At 44.2% G+C, this 22583-nt stretch overlaps 1 protein-coding gene across 12 annotated transcripts in view; it reads left to right on the top strand.

Moving 5' to 3' along the window:
• Positions 1-22583, top strand: part of MAP7D2 (MAP7 domain containing 2) — a 126510-nt gene that overhangs the window by 60176 nt on the left and 43751 nt on the right. For 3 of the 12 annotated variants that reach the window (XM_032286077.1, XM_032286076.1, XM_032286084.1), the window contains exons 2-7: positions 5080-5157; positions 6313-6476; positions 13241-13352; positions 14199-14297; positions 16801-16911; positions 18834-18953. In XM_032286077.1, the coding sequence (XP_032141968.1) occupies positions 5080-5157; positions 6313-6476; positions 13241-13352; positions 14199-14297; positions 16801-16911; positions 18834-18953 (684 nt within the window). The remainder of the gene's footprint in view (positions 1-5079; positions 5158-6312; positions 6477-13240; positions 13353-14198; positions 14298-16800; positions 16912-18833; positions 18954-22583) is intronic. The other 9 variants (XM_032286081.1, XM_032286079.1, XM_032286085.1 and 6 more) reach the window with 5 other exon arrangements.

The following is a 22583-nucleotide window of genomic DNA, read 5'->3' as shown; positions in this document are numbered from 1 at the left end:
GGTGGGCGGGTCATGAGGTCAGGAGTTTGAGACCGGCCTGATCAACATGATGAAATCCCGTCTCTACTAAAAATACAAAAGTTAGCCAGGCGTGGTGGCGCACGCCTGTAGTCCCCGCTACTCAGGAGGCTGAGGCAGGAGAATCGCTTGAACCCTGGAAGTGGAGTTTGCAATGAGCCAAGATTGCTCCAGTATACTCCAGCTTGAGTGACAGAGCAAGACTCCATCTCAAAAAGAAAAAGAAAAAAAAATAGCCAAGCATGGTGGCACACGCCTGTAGTCCCAGCTACTTGGGAGGTTGAGGTGAGAGGATCACTTGGACCCAGGAGCTCGAGGCTGCAGTGAGCTGATTGTGCCACTGAACTCCAGCCTGGGTGACCGAGTAAAGCTCCGTCTCAAAAAAAAAAAAAAATTATAGAGAGAGCCCTACAATGTACCCTTTACCGGGTTTACCTCAATGGTAATATCTTACAAAACTGTAGAACAGTATCACAACCACGATGTTACCACTGATACAATTAAGATAGAGTATATTTCATGATGCCTATTACAGACATCCACTTCCCTCCCACCTCTACCCTCTCAGCCACTGGCAAGCATGCAGGTATGAATCTGTTCTCTGTCAGTTCTCATGGAATTTAAAGGTAAAATTGGGTCCCTGGTTTTAAAAAAAGCAAGAGATGGCCATAGACTGTGGCTCATGCCTGTAATCTCAGCACTGTAGGAGGCTGAGGCAGGAGGATTGCTTTAGCCTGAGAGTTTCAACATCAGCCTGGACAACGTAGGGAAACCTTGTCTCTACTGAAAAATTTAAAAATTAGCCAGGCATTGTGGTACATACCTGTGGTCCCAGCTACATGGGAGGCTGAGGTGGGAGGATCAGTTGAGCCCAGGAGTTGGAGGCTGCAGTGAGCCATGGTTATGCTATTGCACTTCAGTTTGGGCAACAGAGTGAGATCCTGTCTCAAAAAAATAAAAAAGAGATGATGATAAATGTACACAAATAGGGTACATGGACAAGGGATTGATTGGGTAGGAAAGCTGGACATTTTAGGATTTCAGGCCTTACATAAAGACTTCCTTTTGGAGCTGAATTCAGCACTGTATTAGTGAGTTTTCATGCTGCTGATAAAGACATATTCGAGACTGGGAGGAAAAGGAGGTTTCATTGGACTTAACAGTTCGATATGGCTGAGAAGGCCTCAGAATCATGGCGGGAGGTGAAAGGCATTTCTTACATGGTGGTGGCATGAGAAAATGAGGAAGATGCAAAAGTGAAAACCCCTAATAAAACCATCAGATCTCATGAGACTTATTCACTACCATGAGAACAGTGTGGGGGAAGCTGCCCCCATGATTCAAATTATCTCCCACCGGGTCCCTCCCACAACACCTGGGAATTATGGGGGTACAAGTTAAGATGAGATTTGGGTGGGACACAGAGCCAAACCATATCAAGCATTACTTCTTGGTTACACTGTGTCTTAAGAGGGCATCTCCTGGTGTTAGTGTTCACAATAATCTACCTCAGTTCCTCTGGTTTAAATCTGACTGTATTTCGGTAGTAACTGATTTGTTAGAGTCCATGGTTTGTGCTCCAGCCCTCCTTACCTTGGAATGAGCAAAAGGGCTTTTCGACAGCCTTTGGGAGAGACATCTAGGGTCAGAAGGTGGAAGCTGGAGATGGGTTATTTGGCTCCTCTTGGAATGGATATTCTCAAAATGTTTGCTCAACAGTTAAGCAGACGAAGCAGATGCTGTGTAGAAGAAGCCTTACTCATCCAGTAAAGTTCAATCCTGACTGAACTCAGACCTCCTTATCCACATGTTTCCCAGAGCAGCAAGATGTGCAGAGAGAGAATCACAGGAGGGAGCTGCCAGGCTTCTCACTGCAGGGTGGTAACCACCAGCCACATGTGGCTGAAGAGTGTCCAGTGAGACTAAGAACTGAATGAACTGTAACTGTACTAAATTTTGATATGAAATTTAAATAGCCATGTATAGCTCATGGCTGCCAAATAGACAGCACAGAGATTCCACATCACCCATGTTGGGCTGTTTGAGTCACTCCACCCCTTTCAGTGGGGCAAAGCTGAATTTAAAAAAGAAAGAGACAGCTCTGCATTGTGACACGAGCAAGGAGAGGCCTACAGCTGCCCCCAGGGTCCTCTGTAGCCCCTTCCCCACCCAGCGTCAGCACTAAAACATTGCTGAGCAAACATTTTCAAACCACTAGTGTGAGGAGGAAGCTGCTAATTAGCCTGCCTGTACAGTGGCCACATCTGTGCCCAGCTGCGCCAGCGCTTGGCTCACAGTACTGCTTACTTTATACTTCTCTAATGGGTCACACTCAACTTCTCTTCAGATTTGCAGGCTCATTCTTGGGGCCAGGTTAGGATTTGTTCCCTGTATGCATCACTGGGTCACAACGCTAAGATCAAGGTGTTACATTCTTCCTGTGCTGGGGAAGCAGCACAGAAAAGCGGTAACTAAGAATGTGGGCCCTTTCAGCCAGATGTGAGAGTAGAGAAAATACATATTTTTAATGTTTTTTAAAGTGGGTCCTGAGGTCAAGTTCTTGCATTGGAATCTAGCTTCAAGTGCTTCTGATTCTATACCTGTAAGACGGATTGTTACAGCGCCTCTGTCATCATAGAGGGGTTGGGCTGAGAAAATCTGAGCAGCATACTTTATCCTTGGTAACTGCTCAATTATTACTGCTTATGATGATGATGCTAGTGATGATGACTGTGAGCATGTAATAAAGAATTTCTGGAAGATGATTCGAAGGTGTGACTCTCATATGTGTCCATGAGAGGGCAGTCTAAAATCATGCTTGTCTGTCGAACTAGCAGCCTCTGTAAAGCCTCAAGGTAATATGTGCAGTTTCAAGTGTGTTTGGCCCTTTTTCTTCTGTTTTCTTTTTTTCCCTCTGTTTGAAGAGCACTTTCAGCCATTTTCAGGCTTAACTTAGATACGGAACAGGCCCATGAACACCTAAAGGGCAGCATGGGCAGTACAGAGCTAGGTTTAGGCCCTGCCTGGGTGGGTGAGCTTATGTAGGTGCCGATGGGAGCATCTGTCCAGGCATCCTAGGCTTTTCTTTGTAGCTTTTCACACAGAACTAATTCTTGTTAATCAGACTCTTGAGGTAGAGACTAGAACCTGACTGTGTTTAGGGAAAAGAGAAACCTGATTTTCTATGCCTGTTCCCCTTTCACTAACTTCACACCTGCCTCTGAGCCGTGTGTACACACCTTGGGGCCACTATGTAAGGAACAGTGGCTGGAGCTTTACAAACCGAGAGTTCCATCAGCCACACATGGCTCTGGAACACACCAGGGGAGACTGAGTTACAGAGAGAGAGAGAGAGAGCTGTACGGGAAAGCAGAATCAGAGTCCTCAAACCATATGGGAACACAGAGCATCACAGAGCTGGGGGACCAAGGGGGTCTTGTAGATGGACAGGGTTTAAACAGGTGGAGCAGGGTTGAATAAGGGGGTCATGAGCCAGGAGGTGCATGGGAGAAAGGGCAGTGCTGAGGTCAACTTGGGAAAAGAGTTTGGAGTCAGATTGGGAAGTGGCTGGAATGAGCTGAGGAGTTGGCCTTTAAATCCTTGATGACGTTTATATTGTTGATAGTGTCATAATGATTAAGAGATGACTAAAAACAAAATGGAGAATGGCACTTGGGTTTTTCTAGTACTTATCCCATTTTAATATCCCTGATGTATAATCTAGGCTGAAAAACCAAATGTATGGGAGGAATCCTGACAATCCAGTGTTTGTCACACCACCCCCCTTCCTCATTCCCACTCCCTACACTGTGGGCCAGGCCTTCAGGCCTCTCTCCTGGACAGCAGCAGGAACTTCCTTGGAAGAAGCACAGGTTGCCGTGGCAGCAAGGCACACTGTGATGCCAGCTTCTGATGCTCTCAGAGAGGAAGGCACAGATGCTGGGGAAGTGAACCTGGTTATATTAACATTAAAGCTGATTTCTCCAGAATGATGTGCTTAAATATTATGTAGCTAATACTCAGGAACAGCGTGCAGTAAATTATTTCTAATCCTAGCATGACCATGAAGATCCATTTAACCTTTGATTTAGAAAGCCCTTTAGGGTCCTGCAGGAGTTGGTTGGAGATGAAAAGCTCTGGGGATATTTCCCAGACAGTTTTGGGGAAGTTGTCATTGGTTCCATCTTATTTGTTGTAAATATTTGGATGATTCTAAGATACTAAGATTGACATTGACACAAACTTGGCAGAACCAAAATTGAACTTGAATGTTGTCTTTCATATGTTGGCTCCTTTCAGAAAGTAGGCCGGGTGTGGTGGCTCACGCCTGTAATCCCAGCACTTTGGGAGGCCAAGGTGGGCAGATCACTTGAGTTCAGGAGTTTGAGACCAGCCTGGCCAACATGGCAAAACCCCATCTCTACTAAAAACAATAGAAAAGTTAGCCAGGTGTGGCGGCCCATACCTGTAGTCCCAGCTATACGAGAGGCTGAGGCAGGAGAATCACTTGAACCTGGGAGCAGAGATTGCAGTGAGCCGAGGTCACGCCACTGCATTCCAGCCTGGGCAACAGAACGAGACCCTGCCTCAAAAAAAAAAAAAAAGTAAAATGTTCAGTGTCTGTGTAATGAGCAATATTCAAAATTTTGTCCATTTTTATGCTTCTCCTCTCCCCCAGGTGGTCCTGCTTCAGGCCTGGGAGTCTGACTAGAATAAGCCTAGTGGGCTTCTCTGTACACTGCCAGGCCCCTCTGTCACTTACTGTACTTTCTGACCCCTTTTCTGCCTGGGGGCAAGAATTGGGGAAGGGGCTTTGTCCTCTGGGGCTGATGTTGGCACAGCTACAGGACAGCTTGGCAGGTGAATGTGAAAGTGGTAACTGCTGCCCCTTGGCTGTGTGTGTCATGGAGAGTGACAGATTGGACCTCCTTTGGTTGAAGCGATGGGGATGGATGATATGTGCATGCACTTAGACTCGGGTGCGTGCTCAGTTGCCCCAGGTACTCAGCAGATAGGGAAAGAGTGAAGAACTGAAACATCATCTAGTTTTCTCCTTTGTAGGCATGGAAGGATTTTTGAAATCTGATGAGAGGCAGAGATTGGCTAAAGAAAGACGGGAAGAAAGAGAAAAATGTCTGGGTAAGTTATGCACTTTGGCTGTTTTGGTCCAAGGGAGTAGAGATATGGTGGTGTCTTTTCTGAAGATTCTTACAAATATGTGAATGAATGGGAAGAGAATTAGGACAATTGTTGGACGAACATGAAGAATCAGGGGCCCACCTACACTGTAAATGGCATGTTCATAAATAGGTAATTCTCAGAACACTTCACTCGGCAAATATTGAACCTCTGCTGTGTTCTAGGCACTGTGCTAGGGGCTGCAGATATGACATTGAAGAAAGAGAAACAGTCGCTGCTCCTGACTTAAGGAAGTCCTGATACCTTCCAGTGTCCACTGTGTACACTCCCTCAGGTTCTCTCTTGGGAATCTAAAAGGGCCATCCTCAGGAAAACTGAGAAAATCAGCACCTGAGCCATTTTATATTTTAACAGGTAGCCCTGGTTGAGAAGGGCTGTTTTGCCTGTTGCAGGCTGTAGACAGATTAGTACAGAGTGTTCTGCACAGGATGCTGAGGGAGGGAGATAGTGTTTCCCCATTGCATTGAGGCAAATGAGGAGCTTTCAGGTTCTTCTCTCCTTGACTGCCTCCTCCTGGTCGGTACAAGCATTGCCTCCCCTAGGGAACTCTCTCCTGCCTTGGCTAGGTGGAATTAAGGGCCTCTTAGGAAATGTCTTGAGGGTAAGGCAAATTTTATTCATGTGTTTTACTCTCTGACCTAGCTCAGTATCTGATGCATGGTGCACACACAGTTAACCTGCTTTCCAATGAATATACCCTTATAAGCATCATTGCTTAACCTAGCATACGGTTTAGCCATTGTGTACAAGTTTGACTTAATGACGGCAGTCACAGCCATAGCTCCCATGTATGGAGGCACTTACTGTGTACTTCATGGGCATCATCTTGTTTGATCTTCACAACACTGTGATGTGGCAAACATGACTGTCCCCACATTGTAAAGGAGGAAACCAAGGCAGAGATGATCTAGTTAACATGCTCAGGGTTATCCAGCTAGTAGTGGAGGTACCAGAACCCTTTGTCTCAATCATTGCATCCTAGGATCCCACCAGGCTCTTTTTAGGTCTCCGCTCTAGCTTCTGTGTTTTTGGTCTTAATCCATACTGCATGGGATGCTCTGGTAATGACACCTCTCTTCTACTTTCCTTCCCCAGCGGCTCGAGAACAACAAATCCTGGAGAAACAGAAAAGAGCCAAGCTCCAGTACGAAAAGCAAATTGAGGAGCGATGGCGAAAACTGGAAGAGCAGCGGCAGCGGGAGGATCAGAAGAGGGCTGCTGTGGAAGAGAAAAGGAAACAGAAGCTTCGGGAGGAGGAGGTAAGGCCCAGGAGCACCACCTACCACCTTCCAGCCCCCTCAGCAGGGCACTCAGAGTGCCTGGGCATCCTGCCCAGCTCTGAGGTACGAGAGAGACCTGCCATGCACCTTTTCCTTGGTGTGGCTCCCATGCCTTCTTTCAGCAGCATGACATGAAACAGTGGAAGCAGCACCAACGTAGAACCACAGAGACTTGTCCATTCTACTCAGGTATTAATTTGATGTGTGATCTTGGACAAACTGGTTGGCCTCTCACTTCTCTGTGAAGTGAGAGGGTTGGATTTGCCAGTCTCCAAAGCCTCTTCTACTCACAACCTTTTCTGACTCTAAATTAAGACTCAAAAGATCCGTGGGTGGTCTAGTAGATAGGGGAAAAAAAGTCTCAGAGGCAGTTGCGGATAGGGACTGGGTGATGGGAATCTGAGGGTTAATGCCTCCAGGGCAGACACAAGGCCACAACAAGAGCTGTGAGGTTGAGAACAGTGTGATCCTGTCAGTTGCTACTGGCAAATTAAGTCTACCCTCAAATACCAAGATGCTAGTGTATTTAAACTTTAATGTAGTTCTTTCCTTTAATTGCCCTTCTTTCCAGTTACCTTTTTAAAAAGAAATGGCATGTGATTACCCCTACAGAGTCCTTTATTACTAAATTTTGAAAGTATATTTAGAAAGCATATTCAGATTATAGATTTTCTTAACAATTATATTTTAAGGATATAATAAAGACCTTATGTCAGTTGATAATTTTTTATTCGTAAGGTATGATGATTCATCTTTTAGTGTGAACAATATAGAGGTTTGTTAATCTGCAACACTATAGGATATAAAGATGTTTGTACGAATTCAGTATTTTTTAAAATCTCTGAACAGTTGTTTATCACTATATATATTTACCCCCTTTTTTTTTTTTTGAAGAACACACAGTTAGACCCATCTTTGCTCAAGAAGCACCCTTTTATGATTTATTTTCTCCTCTTAGGAAATGAGATCTAAGCCAGTGTTTTAGCCATGGTCTACCGTTGCTGGCTGCAGTCTGATTGCTGTGCCTTCAGCTGCTCCCAGTTCAAATGCCAGCTCTACCACTGAGCAGCTAGTAGCCAGGGCAAGTTACATACCCCTCTAACTCTGTCTCCTTAGCCCAAAATAGAGGTAGTTACAGGAATTAAAAGAGGCAACTTCTGTAAAAGTGCCCAGGAAAGCACCTAGCACAGAGTAATCATTCGGGAATGTTACATTCTGTTCAGTTACTTCAGCCAAGCTTGGCTAAAGCAAGGTCAAGAGGGTGCTGCCCACAAAAGCTTATGAAACAGAGTCAGTAGATGGGAAAAAGCCACAGTGTAATAGGCTGTTTTGGTAACTTCGGACAGATTTCTCCTTTGCTAACTTGTGTATTTGTCAAGTCACTGGGCTCACCCATTTTCTTCCCATCCTCCATTCCTTAATGACTTAGAGCTTGTCCTCTTCCACCATGATCTCCCTATTTTGAAAGCTTGTCACTGCTGCTTCCAGGAAGGAGCACTGTGAAGTCACATAAGACACTTCCCATGCTCTGACATATGCAGTGTTACTAGGGGCTGCTTTTGAGGCAATTTCTGTTTATAATTTTTCTCTACAGAATGTTAGTGCTGGAGGCATGTTAAATTAACTAGTCCAACTCCCCCTTCTTGTAGGTGACGGAGTGTTATGCCGTATGTTGGTCCTGATGCAGCTGAATCTTTTGTGGGTAATTTTCTATTTGTGTGCTTCCTTGCACCCCTGATGTGGTGGTGGGGAGGCAGGAGGCTGCCCGACTGACCCTTGTCAGCCCAAGCTGAGCTTGGTTCCCTCTTCTCCCTGGCACAGCAGGGCAGGGCTGAGGGCTGGGCCTCCTGTGGTTATGTAGCAACCCAAGAAAACAGAAGCCTCCCTCTGCCACCTGCTCCTGCCCTCAGGGCCCCAGGGGACCCAGGTGTAGCTTAGGGACTTGCCACACACAGGCTGGCTTGTTAGCTACCTCGGTGTCGGTGCTCTGCTGGTACAGAGGCCTGTTTGGCATTCTCGGGGGTGACATTTAGGGAGAAGGGATAGGCCTGCATTACAGAAGACTCTCTTCAAAGGAAACCCTCTGCACTGGCCCCCATGGTTCGAGGGGAGCTTTGGGAGGATTGCAGCCTGCTCAGTGCCTGGCTGTGGACGTTGTCCATTCTCTTCTCAGTGTCATATTGAAGTCTTTTTTCTCATATTCTGTCTCTGTCAGCCAGAGAAAAGCCTCTGTAGGAAGATCATTCATCCTATGCAGACCATTTTACTTCTCTGGCCTGTTGGAAAGTGTTTGTGTTGCCTACCAGATTCTACCTCTCTGGGTCTGATACTTAGGAGCTCACGAGAGGCCTGTTGACCCCACCTCAGCCCTGCCCTGGCTCTGTATCCCTATGGTTGCCGTGATGTCACTCTTGGTAACTCCTCATGTCTGTGCCAGGGCACAAGTGGGTGCCACCAATGGCCAGACTCTCAGAGGTGTCAAGAGTTGGCAGGGGTAGAAGCTAGTCAGGCCTGTCCCAGGGAGGGTGTGGGGGTAGTTCTGCTATCTACTTGACACCCTGACCCTAAACTCATTCTGTTGTGGGAGGCCACCTACTCCTTAAGGTGGGTTCTTACAACCTTCACGTGCCACACAACTCCCAGGAACTGAGCTACCAGAACAAGTTCCTGTCACCTGAGTTAGGGCTGACAACACAGTATGCCCACCCATTCTCTACTCAGGAGAGTATAGCTTCCTGACCAGTGACCCTGGAAAATGGGATTTGGAAAAGTCAACTCCATGTTCCTCCTTATGTTAAACAGATAAGGGAAAGCCCCCCCCCCCTTTTTTTAAAATTTGAGACAGGGTCTTGCTCTGTCACCCAGGCTGGAGTGCAGTGGTGCAATCTCAGCTCACTATAACCTCTCCCACCCGGGCTCAAGCGATCTTCCTACCTCAGCCTTCAGAGTAGTTGAGACCACAGGTGCATGCCATAACACCCAGCTATTTCTTTGTACTTTTAGTATAAACAGGATTTCGCTACGTTGCCCAGGCTGGTCTCAAATTCCTGAACTCAAGCAATCTACCTGACTCAGCCTCCCAGAGTGCTGGGATTACAGGCATGACCCACACCTCTTTCAAAGAATAGCTTCATCTCTTTAAGTTATTTGGATACATCAAACCTTCTACTCTTACTGCTTGATATCTAACAAAACTCACAGGACTGGATATAAAACAAAAAAATTCTGAATTCACCTAAATAAAAACTTCACTCAGCTGAGAACTGGCTGCTCACAGAAGGCATTGTCTGGCAAAGTGCCACACTGCCATGTGGCCTCCTGGCCAAATGTGGACATCTGTCTGTAGAGAGAAAAGACCTCCTCCCCTACCTCCCCTGCACACATCCCTGCTGAGGACCATTGGGGGTGTGTCCCTGCAGTGTCATCCCCAGAACACATGTAATGGGCTGGGCGTGGTGGCTCACGCCTGTAATCCCAGCACTTTGGGAGGCCGAGGCAGGTGGATCACCTGAGGTCAGGAGTTTGAGACCAGCCTGGCCAAGATGGTGAAACCCTGTCTCTACTAGAAATACAAAAATTAGCCAGGTGTGGTGGCGTACACCTGTAATCCCAGCGACATGGGAGGCTAAGGTGAGAGAATTGCTTGAACCCAGGAGGTAGAGATTGCAGTAAGCCAAGATCACACCACTGCACTCAAGCCTGGATGACAAAGCGAGACTCCATTTCAAAAAAAAAAAAAAGAAAAAAGAACACATATAATGGCAGTTGAAGAGGTACAGCCACCCCCTACCACCCATTCCTTCCAGAGACTGCTGTCTGAGTAACAGTGTCTGGAATGTGCCCTGCTGGCAACCTTTAATACTGCTCAGCCAGTTCAGCAGAGTCACCTTGGTCGTGATTTTCCAAATTCATCCAGACAGATCTAGAGCCAGAGCTCCAGATGTCAAGTGTGAGGCCTCCTCTTTCCTTTCTTCCTTCCTTCCGCTAGGACCTACCTAATAGAAGAGATTCTAGTGACAAGGATTTGCCTTGCCCTTTCCCCATCCTCTGTTGATCATTGGATGATACTCAGGAAAACCAGAACTTGGCAGGAATTGCAGTATGCAGTTCTGATACTTATTAATACTGTTTTTCTAATGTGATGGAACTTTCTCATGCTCACTTTCTCAAGCTCAGCCTCTCCTATAAGCAGTGGCTCTCACTTGGGGGGTCCCATGACCAGCAGTACCTGAGAACTTGTTAGAAATGCAGATTCTCAGCAGGCTCCACCCCAGACCTATTGACTCAGAAACTCTGGGGATAAACCCCAGGGCTTTAATAAGCTCTCCAGGGGATTCTCTTGCTGAGCTCTCAGATTTGAGAACTGTTGCTCTAAATGGTCCTGATAAGAATCTTCCTCTTTAAATTCAGATTCACTTAGCTTTGGTTAAGGATTTACTGCATACTTGTCATTATTTCCAGACTTAGGGTGATCTGGGGATGTAGGTAGGCTTATCCCCATTTTATAGGCAAGGAAACTGAAGCCCGGAACTGAAATGATTAGCTCAAGGTCACAGGGATAAAAAGTGGCAGGCAGAGGTGGGATTTGAATTCTTTCGATTTCGTCATTTGAAGGAACAGAAAGATACACATAAACATGAGGCAATACTGACCTGTACAGGACTAACCTTAATGAGACTTGTGCACTGGACAAGTTTTGTTTTCCACACGTGTGAATTACCCCATTCTGACTTTTTGGGGTTCCATAAATCCTCTTAGAGCTTGGTTGTCATCTGTTTTTCATCATCTCTCCAAAAGTGGGTGATACAAAGTGAGTGTGTCTTTCTCTCAGGGACGGCTGTGTTTTCATCAGCCTCCTCAAGGTCTGAGGGAATTAATCTCCAGTGGTGGGACTTGGAGCAGCTCAGTGGACTGGGGATGGATGACAGGGGTAGTTTTCTAGAGGCCACTGAAAAGTCCAGGGGTAGGTTTGGCTTTCAGTGAGCATTCATTCCCTTAGAGGGGTGTCCCCCCAGATAGCTGATCAGTGGTCAGGCCGGCTCAGTGAAGCTCACTGTTTTTTGATCTCATTGGTCCCCTAGTAGAGAAGGGACCACCTTGTGAGGTCCTTCTGGCATGCAGGAAGTATACTGTAACCCACCCAATACTAAATTCACTCTGGGATGAAAGGCTTCAACACTTCAGTTATGTCATTGGTTAAATACCTTATGTTAAAACCATGTAATGAAATACCATTCAACCCCAATCTCAAGTGGCTGTACTTCAGGCATCACGTGGCAGAGAAGTTCTCTTCCCTCCAAGCCCCATCTTTTATCAGGCAGACTGCCAGAGTTGACCATCATTTAATGGGCCAAGGTCGTGAGGACTGGACTCTGCCAGGGCATGCACACTCATGATTGTACCGTCTCAGGCCAAAAACAAGAACACAGTTAATAGCTAATGCAAATATAAGACTTACAGGAGGTAAAAATCCCCCTTTCTGCTCACAGGTCCCTGGGGAGGCAGTCTCTTAGCAAAGTGCTATTCAGAGAAAAATTATGCAGACGAGGCTGAGATGTGGAGAAGCCAGATCCGCATCTCGTCCCTCTGGTGTATACACAACAGAAGAGATAAATCTAGATACCTATTAAGGGACCTTTATATGTGTCTAGTAAGTGTGACAAAAAGGAGCCTTTTCCTGGTCTTTTAAGTCATGATTACTCAGTTGATGCTGTCCTAAATTAATTTTGCTTGTGTGTGTTTTTTAAGCCATGAGACAATTGTATCTTTTTGTTTTGGAGTCAAGCTACAATTAGCCTAGTTCCTAGAGCACCTCAGAGTTGGGTTTTATGAGGGCTAAAGGGTTTCATTATAACTGCTAGCTCAGGCCTTCTCCAGGGGAGATAGGAAGAGGACTTGGTATTTGCAGTGTCATGGAGATGGTGGGGAGTGCAGAATCAGAGCACCTTCACTGCAGCACCAAGGACAACTTTATGAAAGTAACAATTTGGGTAATACAGGAGAGTGTTTTTGACAAATACTGTTAGGAGAGAAGCCGAAGTTTAATGGTTGTTTTTCTCTGATTAAAAATTATTGGGTTCTGCCTCCCTGCCCCCTCCACCTACATAATTCTGGGGATGCATGGATGCTTTATTTTGTGGCCAGAAGGTTCTATATTCTTGCCTCTTTAAAAATTTGAAATATGCAATGTTATCCCCAGATTACTTACTATATAGCAGAAAAGTGTCACACTATATAAAACAATTGGTTCCCTGTTAAGAAGTTCTAAGTTGAAAATACAGCTTTGCAAAATAGCTCTCAGTATCATGTATCACCCCAAAACTCAAATTATATTTGCATTAAAATTTTCTCAAAGCAAAATGTTTTATGCTTTTAACTAGAAAGGTTGCTGTTGGTTCTGGAGAATTCCAGCTCTCCTTCTGGATAGGGCAGAATGGCTTGAGATAGACCTCAAGGAGTTAATGCATATTGGGCATTATTCCTGGGGCAGCTTCTCCCCAGGGAGGGGAGGGGACAGGACGAGCAGTGTTGGGGTTGAGAGCCAGTGCTAGCCTAGCTGCATTGTTTACTCTCCACCTACTCAGAACACTCTGGTGTGGCAGAGACAGCACATATGCCTGGGTTTTGGATGCTGAGCACAGAAAGCCGCATTTGGTGACTCACACCGTGCTCTGAGGCAGCAGGCAGTGTGGTGGGGCTGGGTAGTTAATCTTGTTAACACTTGCCTTACATGAACTGTGTAGGAACGACTGGAGGCAATGATGCGCAGGTCCCTGGAGCGCTCACAGCAGCTAGAGCTAAAGAAGAAGTATTCGTGGGGAGCATCACTGCCCATGGGACCCGGAGGACGTGATGGTGAGTATAGGGCTGCCCCTGTATTTCAGGTTCCAGGTGGGAAATCATGGAGCAGGCAGGGGATCATGGGCAGTGCTGGGTGCCTCCACGATCTGGGGGATGCTTTGCACAGCTTTTCCGAGACACCGCTTTCAGATGTGATGTTTAAAACTGCCAAGATTCCTATGCATGCATTTGTTATGAAGCGGATCTATGCATTCTTGAAAGCAAACAGCAGTTGACACAAAAACTGGGCTTTGAGGGAGAGCAAAAGGAAAGACTTTGAACACATAGCCCAGTGAGCCGGGCCCAGCTGGCAAGCCCAGGGGTGGTCTGACTTCAGGGAGGGAAACGGCAGGAGGCTCCAGTCACTGCTCCAGATGCCATCAGGAAAAGCAGAGTGGCAGCTACCCTCCAAAAAGGGCTGGACTTTTTCCTACCTCATTTAAAATTTTTGTTGCTTTTTCTAATTTATTTCAAGGTGACTTATTTATTTTGTTACCAGTTCATAGTCATCTTTAAATTTTCAAATGTGTAATTTTATGTATGGATTGTTACTAGTCTCTGGATGGCTTTTTCTTCTTTTTCAGTATCTCACTACATTTCAGCAATCTTAACATTCTATTATGCAGGAGGTGTGTACTAGCTCTATCTGAGAGCAAATGGATTTGAGTTTATAGGCTACTTCTTGACTTTGCTGTATTGTACTTTTAACCTTTGGGCAGTAAATAAACTTTTTTTCTTTTTTGAAAAGTCGACAACCTGATTCAATTACTTTTTCTAATTTCCTAATTAGAAACTAAGAAGCAACAAGAAATTGGGACTTTTTTCTTTTACCTCTCTTTGCTCTGATTTTTTGCTGTGTAGGTGAATCAGAAAATACCCCACCCCCTCCTCTAGGTTTAGCAGCCAGCACCCTCCCTCCGGATGCAGGGACCACTGCCGCAGCTGCCGAGTCCACCAACGGTATATCTGAGCATCACTGTGCCATAGCATTTTGTGATAACTGTTCTCCTCCATCACCATTTCTGTGTCAAACACTTTTACAATTGATTTCTTAGTCTGGCCTGTTACAACTTTTCTTTCTAGCAACGTGAATGACATGCCCATATTTCTTTATTCCTCTGTCATTGTAGAGCAGTGCATGCCTTACATCTTAGTTCCCTGGAGACATTTCATCCTCAACTCACTAATGTCTGCCTTGAAAATCTTGTCAGTATTTGATTTTTGCACATTCAGATTTTTAACAATCTCATTCATCATCTATTGTAGACATTAAGTAGCAGGGCATTCTGATTACTTCTGGTTACCAAACCTGTAATTACCCAGAGTTCTGAATGGAAGACTTGGTCTTGGTGTTAAAGTGGTAGATTCCTGGAGAGGTGTTTGAGAGGGAGTAGTAGGGAGTTTATCAGTGCTAATACAGGGAATTCAAATAATTAGATAATTTGGCTTTGTGCTTGATTTTATCTCTCTAATAGGTTCTCTGTTTTGTATACAGGCCTGGGAAACTCCTATGGTCTAGATCAAGAACAGAATTAGCAAAACTTTGTTCCCATTTAATAATGGCTTTAGAAATTCATTCCATCTTCAACTGGCATAAAAAAAAATGTGTAAAAGGGATGCAGTATTTACCAGCAATTCAGAAGGTCATATTAGCAGTAGGAATCAATACCCTTGGTTTCTGACATTCCTTTCACAATGAATAATCCTTGCCAATAGTGCTTCATAACAGTAATTTTGCTGCACAGGCAGAGTTACCTCTAGTGTGGGCACTGGCCTTCCCTCTAAGAAAGGTACAGGGAGGCCAGGCATGGAGGCTCACGCCTGTGATCCAAGCACTTTGGGAGGCCGAGGCAAGTGAATCACTTGATGTCAGTTGATGCCAGTAGTTTGAGACCAGCCTGGCCAATGTAGTGAAACCCTGCCTGTACTAAAAATACAAAAATTAGCCGGATGTGGTGGTGGGTGCCTGTAGCCCCAGCTACCCAGGAGCCTGAGGCAGGAGAATCGCTTGAACCTGGAAGGCAGTGGGTGCAGTGAGCCAAGATTATACCACTGCATTCCAGCCTGGGCAACAGAATGAGACTCCATCTCAAAAAAAAAAAAAAAAAAAAAAGGTGTAGGGTGGGGAAGAAAGGTGCACAGAGAGTGGAGTAATCACCCAGTGGGAATTAGCACCCAGGGCCAGGGCCAGGGTGAAATGGGTACAGTACTTGACTAGAGCGTACATTTTAAGGGAATGCCAAAAATCTCAGTAATCAAAATCAAATAATATCTTAATGTGGTATTTTTAAAAATCAAAATGAATGCAAAATAATCCATAATAAACAAAACAGCACATTTCTAAAGAGCAGGGCTGAGCCATATCAGAGCCTGAAACAAAAAGGAAAATGTACACTCCTATATACATGGTTTTATGTAATTTCTAATGTTTAATTTTGTCAAAACATTAAAGTAGCTTTAAATATGGAAAAATTAAAAAGTAGGAGTATTAAAACTCACAACATCATTTCAATTTTAAATATTTTATTTCTACCCAAACCAAATTTATTATACTTTTACTTCAGCTTAAGTTAATTAAAAATTATTTAAGATTGTCATTTTGTCAGCAGCCATTATAGAACATGGCAGTTCTCTCATGTGAAAACAAGATGAGCAGAGGAGTAGATTTTGGAAATATTATTGATGAGTTTGCTCTTTCTACAACCAAGAGCACACATTTTTCCTTTGGCCTCAGGCTCCAACATAGCTTGGCAGGGCACTGTCAGCATCTCTTTGTTTGCTATGATGGTTAAATTTAGAGACCAGTCTGAAATAATGACTGGAACATAAGAACAGCAAACTCAGGGTCTCCTGTTAAAATCCTAACCTCAAAAAGTTAAAGCATTTGTGAAAGGACCATTTTGATCTGTCTCTTACTAAGTAAGAGAAAGAAAACCAACCAACTACTAAAGAGGCTGTTCTGCATTTAAATACAACTCCGAGAGGGCAGATTTCATTTCTCTCCAACCTGAGCTACAGATAATCTTCAGAAAAGAATCGGTTTCAGCAAGCAGTGACAGTCAGACCATAGGACGTTTTCCAGTGGTGATTTGTCTCTGGGTCCAGGTTGGTTTTGTTTTCCTGTGATGTAAGCATACACAGAAAGCCCCAGACAAAAGAAAATGATTTGTTGGTGGGATTAACATGGCTTTAGTTGAACAATTGAGCGAGGTTGAATGTTTGAAATTGAAGATGATAACAGAGTGAAGAAATTGCAGAGATATTGCTGCAGACCAAGGGCTGCTGTAGCCTGGGCGTTTCCAGATTAGGATAATGAGATGCCAGGATGATGAAAGCAGAGCATACTGTGCCACAGCATTTAGGAGGTGTGTGGATGAGGACAGGAAGGACACTTTGGGATGTGTGTTTCTCGGTTCTACAGTAGTGTGATGAATACCAATGTCTTTAATGCATTTCTCTGCAGCATGTGACAAACTTTCAACATCAACTATGAATTTGCCAAAGCCGACGGAGCCTCCCATGAGTAAACGCCTGTCTTCATCCACCGTGGCAATATCCCATTCCCCAGACCGAGGCAAGTGAATGTGTAGACTTGGTCTCTCCAGTTTGTTTATCTTCTGGTGTGAGCATCTTAACATTGGTCTTTGTGAGAGCCTCCTCTTGAGCCTTCTGCAGATACCTATCTGCAGAATATATATCATTGTCCTAGTCTTGTGGTCTGAATGTGGGAGCCCTAGGGCCTTGTCGATGAGACTTTGGAACATGGCATGGCTCTTTAGAGCCAGGTCGTTGTTAAATAGAGACAGGAATTAATACAGTCTCCCAGTCTGAAAGAGACTGTTCAGTTTTCTACATTGCATGTAGGAGTTATTCTTCTCAGGAATTAACCAGTGGGCAGATGTGACCATTAAAGTAACTGCCTGGTCAATGATGGAATACAGTTGATCAGCCAGAAAGAGCAGAATTGATAAGTTATAGTTACATGGGAGGCTTAGATATATGAAACAGTGGGGCTCCGCAGTCATTTGTGGTTTATAGGCCTGCCCATTTTGTAGATGAAAAGAGAAGCACAGAACTAATGAGGCTTCCAAAAGAGAAAAAGGATGGGCACTCTGTTTTGAGTTGGGAGATGATATGTATAGGACGTGTGCCAGTTCCAGAACCTGAGTAGATTTAACATGGTCTGCATCCTCACAGAGGCTCAGATAAGTCACTGAAAGTCTGAGTTTATACCTTTCAGAGCATACAGGTTACGGAAGTGAGGAAAGCTCTCCATGCACTAAATGTCTATTTTAAAGCAACACTGAAGAAGTGTCAGGTGTCAGTGGAGTGTTTAGCACAAGTTATCACCAAGGGCAGAGCAGGAGGCTAGTTGCAACTTAGCAAAGGCTGGTGTGCCTTCCTGGTTGTTTCCACTGACATTGACCTTGTACCTCTATCCCAGGGGTGTGTTATATGTGTCAGAGACCCTATAAGGTTCATAACGCTACTGATCTGTGATGCAGTTCGTGGTAAGCACCAGGAACCTGGAAGTGATGAAGAGCTGAGTACAGAGTGAGAGAAAAATTAATTCATTGCCATATATAATACATTCAAAAATGATCTAAATATTTTGGTCATTGACTTCTAGATTATGAATACTACTGTCTTTCATTAAAGCTGATAATTAGTTGGCTGTTTGTATTTTTGTGCCTCTCACCTAATTTTTGCCCTTATTGACATGGAAAAGGTATGAAAAGATGTATTTTTATACTATTACAGGATGACATTTCATTTAAAAATCAGTGTGTTATGAAATCTTTCTTAGCAGAGGACCTAAAACAAGTGTTTTATAGGCATAATTTTTTTTTCAATGTCAGATCTACTTGGAGTAAAGGATTTTTTGTTTTTTTTTGAGACAGGCTTTCTGTTGCCCAGGCTAGAGTGCAGTGGTAGTCTTGGCTCACGTGGAATCTCTGCCTCCCAGGCTCAGTCCCTTCTCTCACCTCAGCCTTGAGTAGCTAGAACTACAGGCACACGCCACCACGCCCAGCTAATTTTTTTCTATTTTTTGTAAAGATGAGGTTTTGCCATGCTGCCTGGGCTGGTCTCAAACTCTTGAGTTCAAATGACCTGACTGCCTTGGCCTCCCAAAGTGCTGGGATTACAAGCATGAGCCACCATGCATGGCCGTAAATGATTTCTTGAGTCCATATTACATCTGGGAGGTGGGTTAATTCTCTGAGTGATACAGGTCACTGTACCGCAGTAGCATATTGAATGGATTCTGGTACCTCGTGACAATTAATGCAGTCTCCCAAACTCTAAAGGACACATTATTTGTTTTATTTTACTATAGTGAACTCCAAATCCATCCTTTGTTCAAATATTTTTATTTTCCACGTTTGTTCTGCCACCCAAAAATTAATTTACACCATGCATTGTGTTGTTTAAATGTTTTATTTTGTTTTGTTTTAGTTTTGCTTTTTAAAATTTTCATTTGATTCCATCCCTCAGCTCATCACATGTACTTTAGTGAAATGGAAGCCATTCTTTCGCGACTGTTGACACCTACACAGTCTTCTTTAGCGAGAAGCAGAACTTCATTCAGGCTCTCTGGGCAGGCCAGTGACTCAGGTAAAAGAGGCTAAGCTGGTAACACCAAGGAAAATGCCCAAAGAGGTGTTGGTCAGCCTAGGATTTACTCCTGAATTTTTGGATTTTGCTTCCTATTTGCTGGCTTTGTGAAACGTCTTCATTGGTTAATAACATCTTCTGCAATTGTTTTGCTGTTTTTTGTTTCTTTTAAGTGTCACGGAGGTGAGTAAATTATTTTATAAGTGAGAGCATGTATTTTAGGGGAAGAAAACTCCACTTGATGAATGCTGGAGGTTAGTAGACTTTTCTTAAGAGATGGTGTGGCAAAATAGCCTGTAGACCAGTCTGGGGAGTCCCATAGCTAGTTCTGCCATTCACTAGCCCTCACCATTTGGGTAAGTTAATTAACTTCTCTAAACCTCAGTTTTCTCATCTATAAGATGGAGCTATTTTAAATTGTTGTGAGGATTAAATGAGATAGTGCACACAAATGAGATAACACAATGATTAGCATGGAATAAAAGCTCAACAGAAGTCTAGAGCCTCACTACTCAAAAGATGATCCATGGACCAGCAATGGCAGCGGCATCTAGGAGCTTGGTCGGAAGGCCCCAGCCACCCTGCACATTGAAGTGTGAGAAACACTGGGCCAGACCATCAAAGCCCTGCCTTTATCAAAGCAGATCAAGTCATCATGTCACGAATCATGGGGGCTGGCATTCTCTTTGTTTGCAAATGAGCAGTACTGTGTCCACCTAAGGTCAGATCTGCTCTCTATTCCCAAGATAGTGTACTCAGTGTGATGATACATAAATGACATAAAACTTCTGCCTAGTTGTAGTTGCTTCCAAAGAGTTATACTGTTTAGGCAAATAAGTTATACAGACAGCTAATAAGTACATAAGATGCTCAACATCATTAATCATTAGGGAAATGAAAATCAAAACCAGAGTGAGATGCCACTTCACACCCACTAGGATGACTAGAATTTTTTTTTAAAGGGGAGGAGGTGGAGACACTCTTCCCTCACACACTGCTGGTGGGAATGTAAAATGATGCAGCTTCTGTGGAACACGGCCTGACAGTTCCTTAAAAACTTAAGCATAGAGTTCCCATATGACTCAGCAATTCCACTCATAGGTATACAGCCAAGGAAAATAAAAACATATATTCGCACAAAAACTTATTCACAATAGCCACAAAGTGGAAACAACTCAAATGTCCTTCAGTGGATGAATAGATAAACAAAATGTGATATACCCATAAAGTAGAATATTATTCAGCTGTAAAAAAGCAATACAGGCCAGTGACGGCACCTCATGCCTATAATGCCAGCACTTTGGGAAGCCGAGGTGGGTGGTTCACCCAAGGTCAGGAGTTTGAGACCGGCGTGGTCAACATGGTGAAACTCTGTCTCTACTAAAAATACAAAAATGAGCTGGATGTGATGGCACATAGCTGTAATCGCAGCTACTGAGGAGGCTGAAACAGGAGAATTGCTTGAGCCCAGGAGGTGGAGGCTGTAGTGAGCTGAGATCACACCACTGCACTCCAGCCTAGGCGACAGAGTGAGACTCCCATCTCAAAAAAAAAAAAAATAAAAAAATACAGATACATGCCACAAGATGGATGTACCTTGAAAATATGATGCCAAGTGAAATAAGCCAGTCACAGAAGACCACAAATTGTATGCTTCTATTTATGTGAAATGTCTGAAATAGGAAAATCCATCTCTATGGACAGTAGATGGTGGTTATCAGAGACTGGAGGAAGGAGGGAAGGGGAGTGACTGCTTAATGGACAAGTTTCTTTGAGGAATCTTGAAAATGTTGTAGAAGTAGACTGTGGTTATGGTTCCACAACCTTGTGAATGTACTAGAAACCTCAAATTGTGCGTGTGTATGTATGTGTATATATTTATTAGATATATATGTATAATAAATATATATTTATATATATGTATAATAAATATATATTTATATATATTTGTATATAAATATAAATATATTTGTGTATTTATATATATTATATATATATATATATTTATATATAAATATAAAATAAAGACAAGGTCTTGCTCTTTTGCCCTGGGTATAATGCAGTGATGTGATTATAACTCACTAAAGCCTCGAACTCCAAGCCTGCCTTTTACCTCAGCTTCCCAAGTAGCTGGGACTACAGGTACATGTCACCATGCCTGGCTAATTTTTTGGATTCTTTTTAGGGACAGGGTCTCACTTTGTCTGTTGCTCAGGCCGGTCTCCAACTCTTGGGCTCAAGCACGAACCATCTGCCTCAGCCTCCCAAAGTGCTAGGATTGCAGGTGTGAGGCTTCATGCCTGTCCTGTATACTTTTTAAAGGGTGAATTTTATGGTATGTGAGTTATATCTCAAAAACACCTAGGAAGTAGGAAGTACCCCATTTTGAGGATAATGAAAATGTTGGGGGTCCCTAAGAGCAACTCCAGGATCACTTATTTGCTAGGAAGACTCACAGGATCCCCAATGAAAGAATGTAAGCAAAGTCAGCAAAGGGGAAAGGCACATGGGACAAAGTCCAGGGAAGACCAAGTACAAGCTTCCAGAGTCCTCTCCAATGGAGTCACTCAGGACACCGTTCACCCCAGCAATGAGTTGTGACAACATGTATGAAATATGAAATGTTGCCAACCAAGGAAGCTTTTTAGAGACTTAGCGCCCATGGTTTTTACAGGGGGCTGGTCACGTGCACCCCTTGCCCAGCACATACCCAAATTCCAGGTTCCCGGAAGGAAAGCAGGTGTTCAATATACACCATGTTTGTTTATGCCCAGTGAGCCACTCATCAGTTAAAGGGAGGACCTTCCCAAGATCTAAGTTTCTAGGTGGTGGCCAAGGGCTAACCTTGTAAGCAGGCCTTTCTAGGGACAGCAGTCAGGCCTGCTATGTTAACTGTTTTTGCGCAGCTCATCCACTTGACTCTCGGCCAAGGTGTCTTTACGGGAAATTTTTCAGTAGGGCCATACACAGCAAGGGGTGAGACCATCGTGCAGTATTGATCTCAGTTATGTCCTTTTGGAGTTCTGGACTTAGCAGTTAAAGCAAATCTAATTAACCAGAACGTCCATCTTTTTCTTTTTTCTCTTTCTTTTCTTTTTCTTTTTGTGAAGACAAGGTCTTGCTCTGTTGCTCTTACCCACGCTGGAGTGCAGTGGCATGATCATGGCTCACTGCATCCTTAACCTCCTGGGCTTATGTGATCATCCCACCTAAGCCTCCCGAGTATCTGCAACTACAGGTGTGCGCTACAAACCTAGCTATATTTTTTTTTTAGAGATGGGGTCTCCCTGTGTTGCCCAGGTTGGTCTCAAACTCTGGGACTCAAGCAATCCTCCCATCTCAGCCTCCCAAAGTGCTGGGATTTCAGATATAAGCCACTGCACTGGCCTCAGAAATGTCTGTTTGAGGCAGCCAGATGGCCTCCTCCATCAGTTGCTGTATGAATCTTTTTACCTGGCCCGTGGCATCAACTCCAGCCCAGAACAGCTCTGGCCAGTAAGTTGAAACTGACCTGAATGCCTTCCCCGGCTGAGGCAGTGTCGTGATAATCATGGCACGCACACAGGAAGTATGATCCCCATGGGCTTATGTGGTTCCCTGGAAACAGAGTTGAAGATGTCAGGGTACGCC

Source organism: Sapajus apella, unplaced genomic scaffold (genome assembly GCF_009761245.1).
Source record: "Sapajus apella isolate SASKATOON/1434 unplaced genomic scaffold, GSC_monkey_1.0 scaffold17, whole genome shotgun sequence".
Taxonomy (NCBI): domain Eukaryota; kingdom Metazoa; phylum Chordata; class Mammalia; order Primates; family Cebidae; genus Sapajus; species Sapajus apella.
The sequence above is the reverse complement of the archived record's forward strand: the minus strand, read 5'-3'. Positions and strand labels throughout refer to the sequence as shown.